The 13267-nt window shown below is 46.0% G+C and overlaps 1 protein-coding gene across 1 annotated transcript in view; it reads right to left on the bottom strand.

Annotated features, from left to right (window-relative positions):
* ANKRD13A (ankyrin repeat domain 13A) overlaps nucleotides 1-13267 on the bottom strand; it is a 74322-nt gene that overhangs the window by 43192 nt on the left and 17863 nt on the right. The window contains exon 4 of the mRNA XM_077461342.1: nucleotides 10165-10289. Within this exon, the coding sequence (XP_077317468.1) occupies nucleotides 10165-10289 (125 nt within the window). The remainder of the gene's footprint in view (nucleotides 1-10164; nucleotides 10290-13267) is intronic.

Raw genomic sequence — 13267 nt, 5'->3', positions numbered from 1 at the left:
TTGTGGCAACTTGCTGATTCTATATCCACTTCAGTTGCGGAAGATTTACCCCCTTCCTGACCAGGCCATTTTTTTTGCAATACGGCACTACGTTACTTTAACTGACAAATGCGTGTACCCAAAAAAATGTATGTGCAGAATTGAAGTAGAAGCAGGCACTTGCGCCCAATTCCCAGAAGTGCAGGATCGTATACACACACACACGTGATTCTGCACAGCACGGCCGCCCTGTAGCAGCAAACTACTATAGGGTGGTCGGCAAGTGATATAGAATGCTGCTTGTATACACCTCCAAATACCACAGATTAAAGTCAAAATACCTTACCATCTTACAAATTTAAGATGTTAGACTGATGGCTACCATAATCAAGCAGTTGAATAGCATAGTCATAGTTAAATTGATTCCTGGATCTTGGAGAAGCTTTAGCACTGTAAGCCATGCTTTTGATATTTGTTCTAATAGTTAATTTTTCAGGGCAAACTTTAGGTAATGTAGATTGGCGCAAATAAAAAAAGGGCCCCAGGCAGTTTAAGCAATAATATGCTAGGATACACCGCATACAAGCACATTACGACAGACTTAGCTGAAAACAAAGCCCTCCAGCAACATGCTGTCCCCGCTGTAGGCGCTTCCATCTTCACCTGGTCTTTCTTCCAGGCTGGGCGCGGTCAGGCCACGGAACGGAGTTCTGAATGGACAGCACGGTACATTCAGAGCCCAGTGCATTTGCTCCCGTGATGCCACCAGTCACTTCCCAAGTAAATATCTCCTAAACAGTGCATGTTTAGGAGATATTTACAGTAGCCTTATTATAGTCTTACCTATAGGTTAAAATATAGTCCTACTGGCTAAACCCCTCACACTGTATCCAGCAGCTCAGTTCATCAAAAGCAGTAAAAACAAAATAGGAGGGGTGGGTGCTGTGTCCGTCAAAGAACTTCAGAGAAAAAGATTTTACAGTGAGTACAAAAATCCTATTTTCTCTATTGTTCATTGACGGATACAGAAGATCTTCTTGACCTTAGGGACATCCCCAAGCAGTGTCAAAGAAACTAGGGGTGGGAACAGCAAGAATATAACTCCACCCAGAACCAGACCTCCTCAATAGAGGAGTTGCAACCTTAAACAGCCGCCTGCAAAACCTTGGGGCCGAAGCAAGCATCCGAAGATGCACTCACATCAACCTTGTAAAATTTTGTAAAAGTATGACCAGACGACCAGGTCGCCACCATACACACCTGAGAAACAGACGATTGATGTCGGAAAGTCCAAGAGGCACCAATTGCCCTGGTAAAATTCTCAGTGACAGGAAAGGGAGTTGCCCGTCACCTTATGGCATAAGCCTGAACTACAGTCTGTCGGATCCACCGAGAGATAGTGGCCGATGAGATCGCCAGTCCCTTTTTTGGGCCAGCCACCAATACAAACAGGGAGTTTGACCTCCGAAAAGGAACCGTAGCAGACAGATAAACCCGCAGAGCCTGGACCACTTCCAGGGAATGCAAAGACACCTCTTAAAAAGGTGTGACGACTGAGGACATAAAGGGTGGAAGCACAATGTCCTCATTTAGATGAAAGGCCGAAACAACCTTTGGAAGAAACTAAGGCTGTGGACGCAGCACCACCTTATCCTTGTGAAGGATCAAGTAGGGAGAATTGCAAGACAAGGCCGCCAACTCAGAAACCCTCCTGGCAGACGTAATGGCCACTAGAAAGACCACCTTCTCAGAGTGTGTCAATAAGGGAATTTCCCTAATGTTTTCAAACGGCGGTTTCTGAAGCACCGAGAGCACCATATTCAAATCCCACTGAGGTAGCGGTGGTCGAATTGCAGGGGGGGTCACATGTCGAACCCCCTGAACAAAACGGCTGACGGCAAACAAACTAGCTGTGGCTACCACAAAATGGCCACAAAGCACCGGGCAGCCTCCCCACATGGCTCACACAGCACAGACACCCACCGTGGCCCAGAAAAAAAATGGAAGAGGGTGAGCGGACCCCCAACACATCCCCCTGCCAGGACCCAGAGTCCCCACGGCCAGGTACGTGCTCCGCACCCCCATGTGCCCAGTCAAACAGCGGCCCACAACATGGAGAGGGAGAGAGAGAGGAGAGGAAAGAGAGGAAAGAGAGGAAAGAGAGGAAAGAGAGGAAAGAGAGGAAAGAGAGGAAAGAGAGGAAAGAGAGGAAAGAGAGGAAAGAGAGGAAAGAGAGGAAAGAGAGGAAAGAGAGGAAAGAGAGGAAAGAGAGGAAAGAGAGGAAAGAGAGGAAAGAGAGGAAAGAGAGGAAAGAGAGGAAAGAGAGGAAAGAGAGGAAAGAGACCCTAGTCAACTTCCCAGGGAATGCCTAGCTGCTCCATCCTGCAGAGACAGGTGGAACCATACTTACCCCTCCTGTACGCATTCCACAGACAGACCTATCACCTAAGCAGTACAGGGGGGAGGCCGGCCATGGCACACTGTGACACAGACAGCTGTAGCCTGGTCATATGTATGCCCCAGAGCATATAGCTCACCGACCGGCCCTGGAATAGATGGGGCATGTCTCGGCCAACCCAGCACGTAGCTAGGGCCTGCTCACGCTCGATAGCCAGGCTGGGGAGACTTCAAGGATCTATATTATCCAGCCTGTCACCCAGCCCGGATGTTGATTGAAGATCACAGGAATCAAAAATGCAGAAAAAAGAAAAAATTCCCAGGACCAATGGTCCCACTGGGAGCCAGGTCCTTCTTCTATACTAGGCAGAAAAGAAAAAAAAAAAAAACTGAGCTGCTGGATGCAGTGTGAGGGGTTACAGCCAGTAGAAAAGCCCCCTGGGCAGTACTGTGCAAGCGCCGTTTTTAACACTTTCTGCCTAGTCCTCTCCTAAAGGGGCGATATAACCAAGGTCAAGAAGAGCTGCTGTGTCCGTCAATTAACGATAAAGTGGGAGTAAACTCCCTTTTCTCTAAAAAACAGGTAAAAGCCATTGTGGCACAAAGTGTCAGCAGTACGGCCCAAAATATTGACCATGTGGCCTTCTAAATGGCCAGGGGGAATAGTCACATCCATTAGTCCAGTGGTAATATTATAGTTATAAATAAAACTAGCGCATTTCTGTAAATACACCCTTCTAGAGAAGTGAAAAAAAGACCAAGTTAGACTTACAGGTAACTTGTTTTCCAGAAGTCTTTCAGGACAGCACCTGAGAGATAGTGACTCCTCCCTCCTCGTTAGGAAACACCTTCTTCCTCCAAACTTTAAAGCAGGGGTGTCCAAACTACGGCCCTCCAGCTGTTGCAGAACTACACATCCCATGAGGCATTGTAAAACTCTGACATTCAAAGACATGACTAGGCATGATGGGGATTGTAGTTCCTGAACAACTGGAGGGCCGTAGTTTGGACACCCCTGCTTTAAAGGGAGGCACCTCCCTACCACACCTCAGTTGTAGAAGAGAACCTCCGGCCCCGGCTGGAACACAAACATATACGTTAGTCACAGCGTAGCATAATACAATACCATAGGGCGGGATGTTGCTGTCCTGAAAGACTTCTGGAAAACAAGTTACCGGTAAGTCTAACTTGGTCTTTCCCAAGGCGTCTTTCAGGACAGCACCTGAGAGGATAACAGAGACTTACCCCTTAGGGCGGGACAACAGCTTGCAGGACCTTTCTGCCAAACGCTTGATCGCTGGCCGAGGTGAGGTCCAGTCTATAATGTTTCACAAATGTGTGAAAACTCGACCATGTCGCCGCCTTGCAGATCTGCTCAGGGGTGGCACCAGCTCTCTCTGCCCATGTAGACGCCAGAGCCCTGGTTGAGTGTGCACAAATTCCTGCTGGAGGGGATAATCCTGCCTGGGAATATGCCTCAGAGATAGATAATTTCAGACATCTAGCTAAAGTAACTTTAGAAGCTTGGAAACCCTTTTTACTTCCTGAAAAAAGTACAAAGAGTGAATCTGAACGTCTTAAGGGCTCTGTCCTTTCTAGATAACTCAGAGTCCTCCTGACGTCCAACATGTGGAAAAGAGTCTCCTTATCTCCTTATCTCCTTTTGGGTTAACGCAATATGTCCTGTATACGGTTCTGAACTAAAGCTACCTTCGGTAAGAACTTTGCATCTGTTCTAAGAATAACTCTGTCAGGAAAAATGGACAGATACGGTTCTTTACTTGACAGAGCATTTAGCTCACTGATCCTGCGTGCAGAGACAATGGCAATCAGAAAAACGGTCTTTAATGTGAGAAACCTAAGGGGCGCCTCCTCAAGGGGCTCAAAAGGACCCCTTGTTAGAGACTGTAGGACTACTGACAAATCCCAGCTAGGAAAAACCTTAATAGGTGCTGGTCTAGACCTTTTAAGGGCTCTAAAGAATCTGATCACCAGCGGATCTGAGGCCACAGATCTTTCTAAGAACACTGTCAGAGCTGCTACCTGCACTTTCAGGGTACTAATTGCTAGTCCCTTGTCTGCTCCATCTTGTAAAAACTTCAAGATGGAGACAAGGCTCCCTGGCACCTGGGCGGCTGAAAAACACCACGTTTTATAACGCTTCCAAACCTTAGAATAAATGGCCCCTGTAACCCTTTTCCTACTTGCCAAAAGGGTAGAGATCAAACGGCTGGAAAACCCCTTGCTCCTAAGGAGCTGCCTTCCAGAAACCAGGCTGTGAGGGCCAAGCTGGCCACTCCTGGATGGTTTACTGGGCCCTGCAACAACAGATCGTGCCTGAGGGGCAGATGCCAACAAGGCTTGATTGCCAGACCTAGAATTGTCGAAAACCAGGCCCTCTTTGGCCAAAAGGACGTGATTAGGATAACTGGAACCTTTTCCTTCTGAATTTTCCATAAAATTAACGGGATTGACTGAAATGGGGGGGAAAGCTTAGCAAAGACGGAATTCCCATGGATATGCTAGCGCATCTGTGCCCAGCGACCCATCGCGACTGTCCAGGGAATAGAACTGGGGAACCTGGGCGTTCTCCTTTGAGGCGAACAGGTCCACCTCTGGTAGCCCCCATTTCCCAGCAATCATTGCGAAGACTTCCGGGTTTAGAGACCATTCCACTTCCTGAATAGGGTTTCTGCTTAGGAAGTCCGCTAACCTGTTTGGATCCCCTTTTAGGTGGACTGCTGATAGAGACAACAAATGCTTTTCCGCCCACCGAAGGATCTCCATGGCCAGTACTTGAAGCGACCTGCTTCTTGTACCCTGCCTGTTTAAATAAGCCACCGCTGTGGCATTGTCTGTTAGGACCTGAACATGATGGGACTGAAGCTCCTGAACAAACAATTCCAGAGCCAAGGCAATCGCCTTGAGCTCCCTCCAGTTTGAGGACCTTACTGCCTCCTCTTTGGCCCAGGATCCCTGAGTAAAACGTGTTCCTAGGTGGGCTCCCCACCCCCAGGAACTGGCGTCGGTTGTTAGTCTTTTCTCGACTGGAAAAGCCCAGACTAACCCCTCTGATAGGACATCCTGTCTTTTCCACCACCATAGGGACCTTTTCACCTGGGTTGGCACTCTTACCTCTGCCTCTAGGGATGCCACTGTGTGATCCCAAGATTTTAGAAGAAAAGCCTGCAGACACCTGAAATGCATTCTTGCCCACTGGACTGCCAGCATTGTTGAGGTTAGAACCCCCAAAGCTGACATAACCTGTCTTACCGTCAGATTTTGGTTGGTCTGCAGAAAAGATACTGCACCGGAAATCCTGTCCTTTTTGTCTAAGGGAAGGAAGATCTTTTGATCCACCGAATTTATTAGATACCCTAAAAACCGAATCTCCTGGGATGGGTTTAGGGACGACTTTTGGAGGTTCAAAATCCACCCCAGAGCCTCCAGATGGCTGCGAGCTTTGCCTAGATTGATCTGCAATTCTTCGCTGGATGGGGCGAAAAACAGCAGATCGTCTAAATAAGGAATAACTGCGATTCCCTGAAGTCACAGCGGAGCTAAAGCTTCTGCCATTACTTTGGTAAAAATTCGGGGAGATGATGACAGACCGAAAGGTAAGGCCCTGAACTGGAGATGATGAACCACACCCCCCCAACCTCACTGCCAGCCTGAGGAACCTCTGAGACTGGGGCGAGATCGGAACATGTAGGTATGCATCCTTTAAATCCACTGACGCCATAAAACATCCTGGCGTCAGCAGATTCCTGACTGAAAAAATTGAGTCCATCTTGAACCTTCTGTACCTGATGGACTCATTTAAAGGTTTTAGGTTGAGAATCAACCGAAATTTTCCTGTCGGTTTTTTTACTAGGAAAACATGGGGATAAAACCCCTCCTGCTGTTCTTGCACCTGTACCACTACACCCTGCTGCATTAGTTCCTCGAGAGAGGACTTCATGGCCAGGGCCCTTACCGAGTCCCGCGGGGTGTTTGTAATCAGGAACCTTTTTGGGGGGTTGTTGGCAAACTCGAGTGTGTAACCCTGCGAGAGAGTGGTCAGAATAAACTGATTTGAAGTTATCCCTGACCACTGCGGAAGAAACTCTTGTAGTCTTCCGCCCACCCGCAGAGACGAGTCATTGAGATTTTTCGGCCTGTGTAGGAGGACAGAAGAGAATTCCGCCTCTACCTTTCGGCTTCGGGGCGGACTAATTTTTCCTTCTCCCCTGCAACTTGCTGTCCTGATCCTAAATTTTTTTGAGGTCAAAAAAGACGTTTTGGTACCTGTTTTTTCTTTTTGACCGGAAAGGATCTCTTTTTATCGGCTGTCCTGTCAAGAATATTATCGAGGTCAGGGCCGAAGAGAAGGTCACCCGAAAAGGGCAACCCACACAGCTTGTTCTTTGATGCTGAATCACCGGGCCAGGTTTTAAGCCATAAGGCTCTTCTTGCAGCAATAGTTAGAGCTGCTGACCTGGCTGACATCTTAATTGCCTCAGCTGAGGCATCTGCAATATAAACCACTGCTGCAGTCAGGGTAGGAAAAGAATCTAAGATTTCCTGTTTGGGGGAATCTGCAGCTATATGCGACTTTAACTGGCCGATCCAGTATTCTAAAATTTCTGGCTACACACGTTGTGGCCATTGCTGGCTTTAAATTGCTCATTTTTGAGCAAAAGATCCATGCGTTTGTCCATCGGATCCTTCAAAACTCCCATGTCTTCGAAGGACAAATCCGTGGACCTTGAGACCTGGGAGAAGGCGGCATCCAGTCTGGGCACCTTGTTCCACACTGCCGTAGGGTCCTCCTCGAAAGGAAAACGCCTCTTGTGGGCTTTGGAGAAAAGGGGCTTTTTCTCTGGATCCTGCCATTCTTTCCTAATGGCCTCAGAGATGACCGGCTGAACTGGGAACGGTCGGCCCTTAGGCTCATCCAACCCAGCATACATGCGGTCATGGAGTGATAATTCCTTTCTCTCCTCACTTAAGCCAAGCGTAGCATGAATGGCTTTAAGGAGCCCATCTACCTCTTCAAGGGACAGTTTGAATTTAGAGGGGACTACCTCAGACTCCTCCAACTCCTCTTCCGAATCCTTAACGGAAAGAGCAGTGGACTGCTTTTCCCTATCTGAAGGGTCTTCAGGCAGAGATTCCAATACCGGGATAGACAATGACCCTTGGGAAGACTCTGAAGTGGAAGGCTGACTAGCAGCCGGGTTTACTAGTGAGTCACGAAAACTCTGAATCGTGGTGTATAGCTCCTTCTTTACAGAGGCAACCAGATCCTCACATACAGAGGCTGATTCCTCTTTAACTAAAGTAGTAATGCAGGCACTGCATAGGGTTTTCTTCCAATTTTCTCCCAGCTTGGCCCTGCAAGAAGGACATCTCTTCTTTGGGTCAGAGCTCTTAGCCTATGAAGAAAAAGACAAAAAAAAAAAAAAAAGGGAAAAAAAAAAAACCAGGGTACCATTAGTGAGACCCAGTCTCAGCCTTGATAGGGATCACCACACAGGTGCACTGAGAAGAAACCAGTCAGCCCCCAGTGCCCAGACAGGCCCCTTGCCACCAGGGGGGAAAGAAGAAAAAAAAAAAAGAGAGAGAGACCAAAAGCCAAGAAATAGGAGAAAAAAAAGGCAGACTTTAACCGCTGCCTCCTACCTGGACTTTGCTGGTGCCTGTGCCTGTCCCCACCGCTGCAGACGCTGAATCTTCCATAACAGGTGTGCAGAATTCCACTTGTGGCTACACGCTGCCTCCGGACTCCAATAATGCATCTGCACCGGACCGGAAGCAGAAATGGGCACCAGATCCTGTCCTCCCTCCTCCCCCCTGCGTCCACGCCGCAAACGATGTTTTCGCCGACCCAGTGACCCGCTCTGTCATTTCCAGCGCGACCGCCGAAAAAAACCATGGTGGCGGCACACGCGCGCCGCCGCTCCTACGGACGTGCGGGCCACTGAATCTTCGGCTCTCTCCGAGCACCAATAGGGGAAGAGGAGCCCGCTTGCTACCGCTGCCGAGGCCTGGGTAGGTTGGGAGGACAGCGGGTCCCTTAAGGAGGAAAAAAAGGGAAGGAAGTCTTGTCCCTCAGGAACACCCAAGAGATCTGACTCCCTCCCAAAAGATGTTCCCTCGGGGCCGGAGGAAACGCAATAACTGAGGTGTGGTAGGGAGGTGCCTCCCTTTAAAGTTTGGAGGAAGAAGGTGTTTCCTAACGAGGAGGGAGGAGTCGCTATCTCTCAGGTGCTGTCCTGAAATACACCTTGGGAAAAGTAGTATAAAAGTCCACAAAGTGCATAAAACGTGATGAATAGATCCACCAGGAAAACGTTCGCCGAGTGTGCTACATGAAATCAAACACCTCCACCCAAAAAGTCAAAGACTGCAGGCTTACCAGAGGGATATGACCCTCTAGTGAAAGAGTGGTCATATGAGGCATATATATTATTAATTCACGTCAATCTGATTTCCTTTCGGTCAGAGAGTAGCCTAATTAAACATCACCATCTCAAACCATCAGGCACTTTTCTGCGCCAAAAAATCCCCGGTTTTCATACATTTCAAATCGGATTTGAATTTTTAAAACATTAAAGTGGTTGTAAACCCTTACATATAACCAGTGAAGGGACTAGTCTTAAGTGATAAACAAATCCTTCTACATAAATTGTACAAGTTTATCTGTAGCCATTTGTCCTTTACAGCGTTCTACAACAGAGATCAACACAGAATCTCGCAGCATTTCTCAGCAGCACAAAGCAGGTGGCGGCAATCTTAAACCACACACTGTATAGCTAAAGGCTGGTTCTGGCCACAAAAAACTCACTTCAGATCCATACCGGATGCATTTCTGCATGCATGTTTTTTAAACGTGTTCTGGTGCGTTTCCGGATGCATTCCAAATGCTTGTACTGGTGTCTGGTGTGTTTTTGTTTTACTGCTTTCCAGTACAGTCCATTGCCGGAAAAATGCAGCATTTTCTACTTTTTACTGGATCACCCTGGAACTGACCACACTAGTGTGAACTATGCCATCGGAAACCGTATAACCTACAGAAGAAAAATGCGCTGCACTGCATGTGGTGTGAACTGGCCTTAAGGGAGAAGAGCTCTGAGCTCCAATTGGAGGGAAGGGACACAACCCCCCCCCCCCCCCCCCCCTTCCTCTATGTGCTGAAGCTCATCTCCCCATCAACTTTTCTTTTCTCCTGTTGTCTGCAAAAGCTTTCACGACTTCATGTCTGAGGTTTCCAACCACCTTAAAGAACTATAACTAATTCTCAAATATTCATAATCCAGCAAACATGAAACCACTTCTAACTAGCACTTACCACTTGGTTAATAGATTTTAAAAAACATTTTTTTCTGGAGCATTCAGATTTAACTTTTCTTGCAATTTTTCAAATACTTATATGTAAAGTGTAATTTGTTTTCAAAGAAGGCTATACATGCAATATTGACTTTTTGTTTCTGACACTTGGAAATAGGCATAGACCAAAGTGGGACAGATCGGTTTGCCAACTATACTGAAGACTAGATAACGTATAAAAAAAATAGCAAGTGAGAATGCATGCTCATGGCCCTTGATATGGGGGATACCAGCCAGTATGCACACTTTACTACTACTTAGGAGGGGCTCAAATAAAGAAAAAAGAAAACAACAACAACAACACACACACAGCTATTATATATACTCTTAACTAATGATTTGTGTAAGATATTTAATTTAACATTGTGACACATGGCTTGTTCAAGGGATTAGTTTAGTATATTAATGTTGACTCACCTCCAGAGTTTTGTTTAGTAGTTCGGGTACACCTCCAAGAGCCGTGGATGCTTTGTGAAACTCTCGGTGCTGCAGAACCATTTGAACCATCTCTGGGTCTCCTGTGCTAACTGCTTCATGCAGAACTGAAACAAAAAATACCAACAATATTTTTCACAGGTTTAAAAACCTCCATGTATACTTTACCAAGCAACATGACTGGGAACACTGAAAACATTAACTCATTTAGCCTGAAGAAAGGTTCTCCTGTAAGAAACCCAACAAATGCCATGCTTCCAAAAGACATAGTAGCAGAGATTTGCTGCAATATACAAAATATGAGGTACCAACCCATAACTTTTTTTTCTTTTGTTTGTTTTAAAGCAAATGAATAACAAAATCTACATGGGTGACCACGCAACACCGCTATGATAACTTCTTACAAAGATACTCATGTTTGGACCCATTGTGTGTATGTGCATGCAAATGCACCTTTGGTGCGCAAGATACAGTGGTGTGAAAAAGTGTTTGCCCCCTTCCTCATTTCCTTGTTCCTTTGCATGTTTGTCACACTTAAGTGTTTCTGAACATCAAACCAATTTAAACAATAGTCAAGGACAACACAAGTAAACACAAAATGCAATTTGTAAATGAAGGTGTTTATTATTAAAGGTGAAAAAAAATCCAAACCATCATGACCCTGTGTGAAAAAGTGATTGCCCCCCTTGTTAAAACATACTATAACTGTGGTTGTCCACACCCAGGCCTGATTATTGCCACACCTGTTCACAATCAAGGCATCACTTAAATAGGAGCTGCTTGACACAGTAAGGTCCACCAGAAGATCCTTAAAAGCTACACATCATGCCGAGACCCAAAGAAATTCAGGAACAATTGAGAAAGAAAGTAATTGAGATCTATCAGTCTGGAAAGGGTTATAAAGCCATTTCCAAAGCTTTGGGAATCCAGCGAACCACAGTGAGAGCCATTATCCACAAATGGCGAAGACATGGAACAGTGGTGAACCTTCCCAGGAGTGGCCGGCCGCCCAAAATTACCCCAAGAGCGCAGCGACGACTCATCCAAGAGGTCACAAAAGACCCCACAACAACGTCCAAGGAACTGCAGGCCTCACTTGCCTCAGTTAAGGTCAGCGTTCATGCCTCCACCATCAGGAAAAGACTGGGCAAAAATGGCCTGCATGGCAGAGTTCCAAGGAGAAAACCACTGCTGAGCAAAAAGAACATCAAAGCTCGTCTCAATTTCTCCACAACACATCTTGATGATCCCCAAGACTTTTGGGACAACATTCTGTGGACCGATGAGACAAAAGTGGAACTCTTTGGAAGGTGTGTGTCCAAGTATATCTGGCGTAGAAGGAACACTGCATTTCATAAAAAGAACATTATACCAACAGTAAAATATGGTGGTGGTAGTGTGATGGTCTGGGGCTGTTTTGCTGCTTCAGGACCTGGAAGACTTGCCGTGATAAAAGGAACTATGAATTCTGCTGTCTACCAAGAGATCCTGAAGGAGAATGTCTGACCATCTGTTTGTGTACTCAAGCTGAAACGAACTTGGGTTCTGCAGCAGGACAATGATCCTAAACACACCAGCAAGTCCACCACCGAATGGCTGAAGAAAAACAAAATGAAGACTTTGGAGTGGCCTAGCCAAAGTCCTGACCTGAATCCTATTGAGATGTTGTGGTATGACCTTAAAAAGGCCGTTCATGCTCGAAAACCCTCTAATGTAACTGAATTAGGACAATTCTGCAAAGATGAGTGGGCCAAAATTCCTCCAGGACGCTGTAAAAGCCTCATTGCACGTTATCGCAAACGCTTGGTTGCAGTTGTTGCTGCTAAGGGTGGCCCAACCAGTTATTAGGTTTAGGGGGCAATCACTTTTTCACACAGGGCCATGATGGGTTTTTTTTTTTTTCACCTTTAATAATAAACACCTTCATTTACAAATTGCATTTTGTGTTTACTTGTGTTGTCCTTGACTATTGTTTAAATTGGTTTGATGTTCCGAAACACTTAAGTGTGACAAACATGCAAAGGAACAGGAAATGAGGAAGGGGGCAAACGCTTTTTCACACCACTGTATGCTGGCTTGTAAGGTGCCAATTTAATTCTAATAGTATATCTCATTTGCCTCTACGAAAAAAACCTTTCCTTTTGTCATGGTAGGATATATATTTTTGCCACCTTGCCTTGACTCCCACACCAGCCCCCAGGGAATTCCAGCATGTGCCTCTGACTGTACTATACCGCCTCAATTGTGGTTGGACCTATATATCTTGTCAAGATCACTAGCATGTTAATCTGATATTATCTAATTTTGTATGTATTATTGGGTACTTCTAGCTCCCCTCACCTCCTGAAGAAGCCGGGTACTCCCGTGAAACACATAGAGAGAGATGGAGCAAGACTGCCTACCCATGGAAGACACCATTTCTCTTATACTATATCTGGTCGTGAACTAGTTTATCACTTGATGTTTTTAGGTGTCTGTTATTCTGTGGGAGGTTGCTGAGGCAGGTGCATTTTATTGGCCTTGTTTTATATGAACTAATGTTTTTTTTATCCATTTGGTTAAAATAAAATATGCAAATCGTATTTGTGAGTCTGTGTTGGTACCCTAAAAGTCCATCTTGTTTCTAGCTTTCCTTTTTATGGTTATATAGGATGTAGGGAGCTTAGGCGATCCTTGATTTTCTTACATTCAACATCAGCCTGGAATATCACAGCAGCATGTTTAGATTCATTGAACAAGATATACCAGGTAACCTCAAGTGGTACGGACAACTCAGTTAACCGATCGGGCAGTTCAGGTGAAAAGGATAGATATCCATATACAGATCCTGACTTTCTAGTTCTGGTTGACTTGAATCAACATGTTTGCTAGATAGGAGGTGTCCAAAGGAAGACATCTGAGGAACCTTGTGAAACAAAGAGCAGAGTGCAGACAGCGGGAGGAACTGCAAGACTGTAAAGCCTCATACACAAGATCAGATTTTCCGCAGACAAAACCTCTGACTTTTGTCTGAAGGTGTGCCTTGATTTTTTCTTGCAAACAAACAGCAAGGAATTGTCGGCCAACAAACATTAACGTAGTGATG

Source organism: Lithobates pipiens, unplaced genomic scaffold (genome assembly GCF_037356315.1).
Source record: "Lithobates pipiens isolate NorthernLeopardFrog02 unplaced genomic scaffold, aLitPip1_a1.2 Scaffold_3, whole genome shotgun sequence".
In the NCBI taxonomy this organism is placed as follows: domain Eukaryota; kingdom Metazoa; phylum Chordata; class Amphibia; order Anura; family Ranidae; genus Lithobates; species Lithobates pipiens.
Note: the sequence above shows the minus strand (reverse complement) of the source record. Positions and strands in the feature narration are given on the sequence as shown.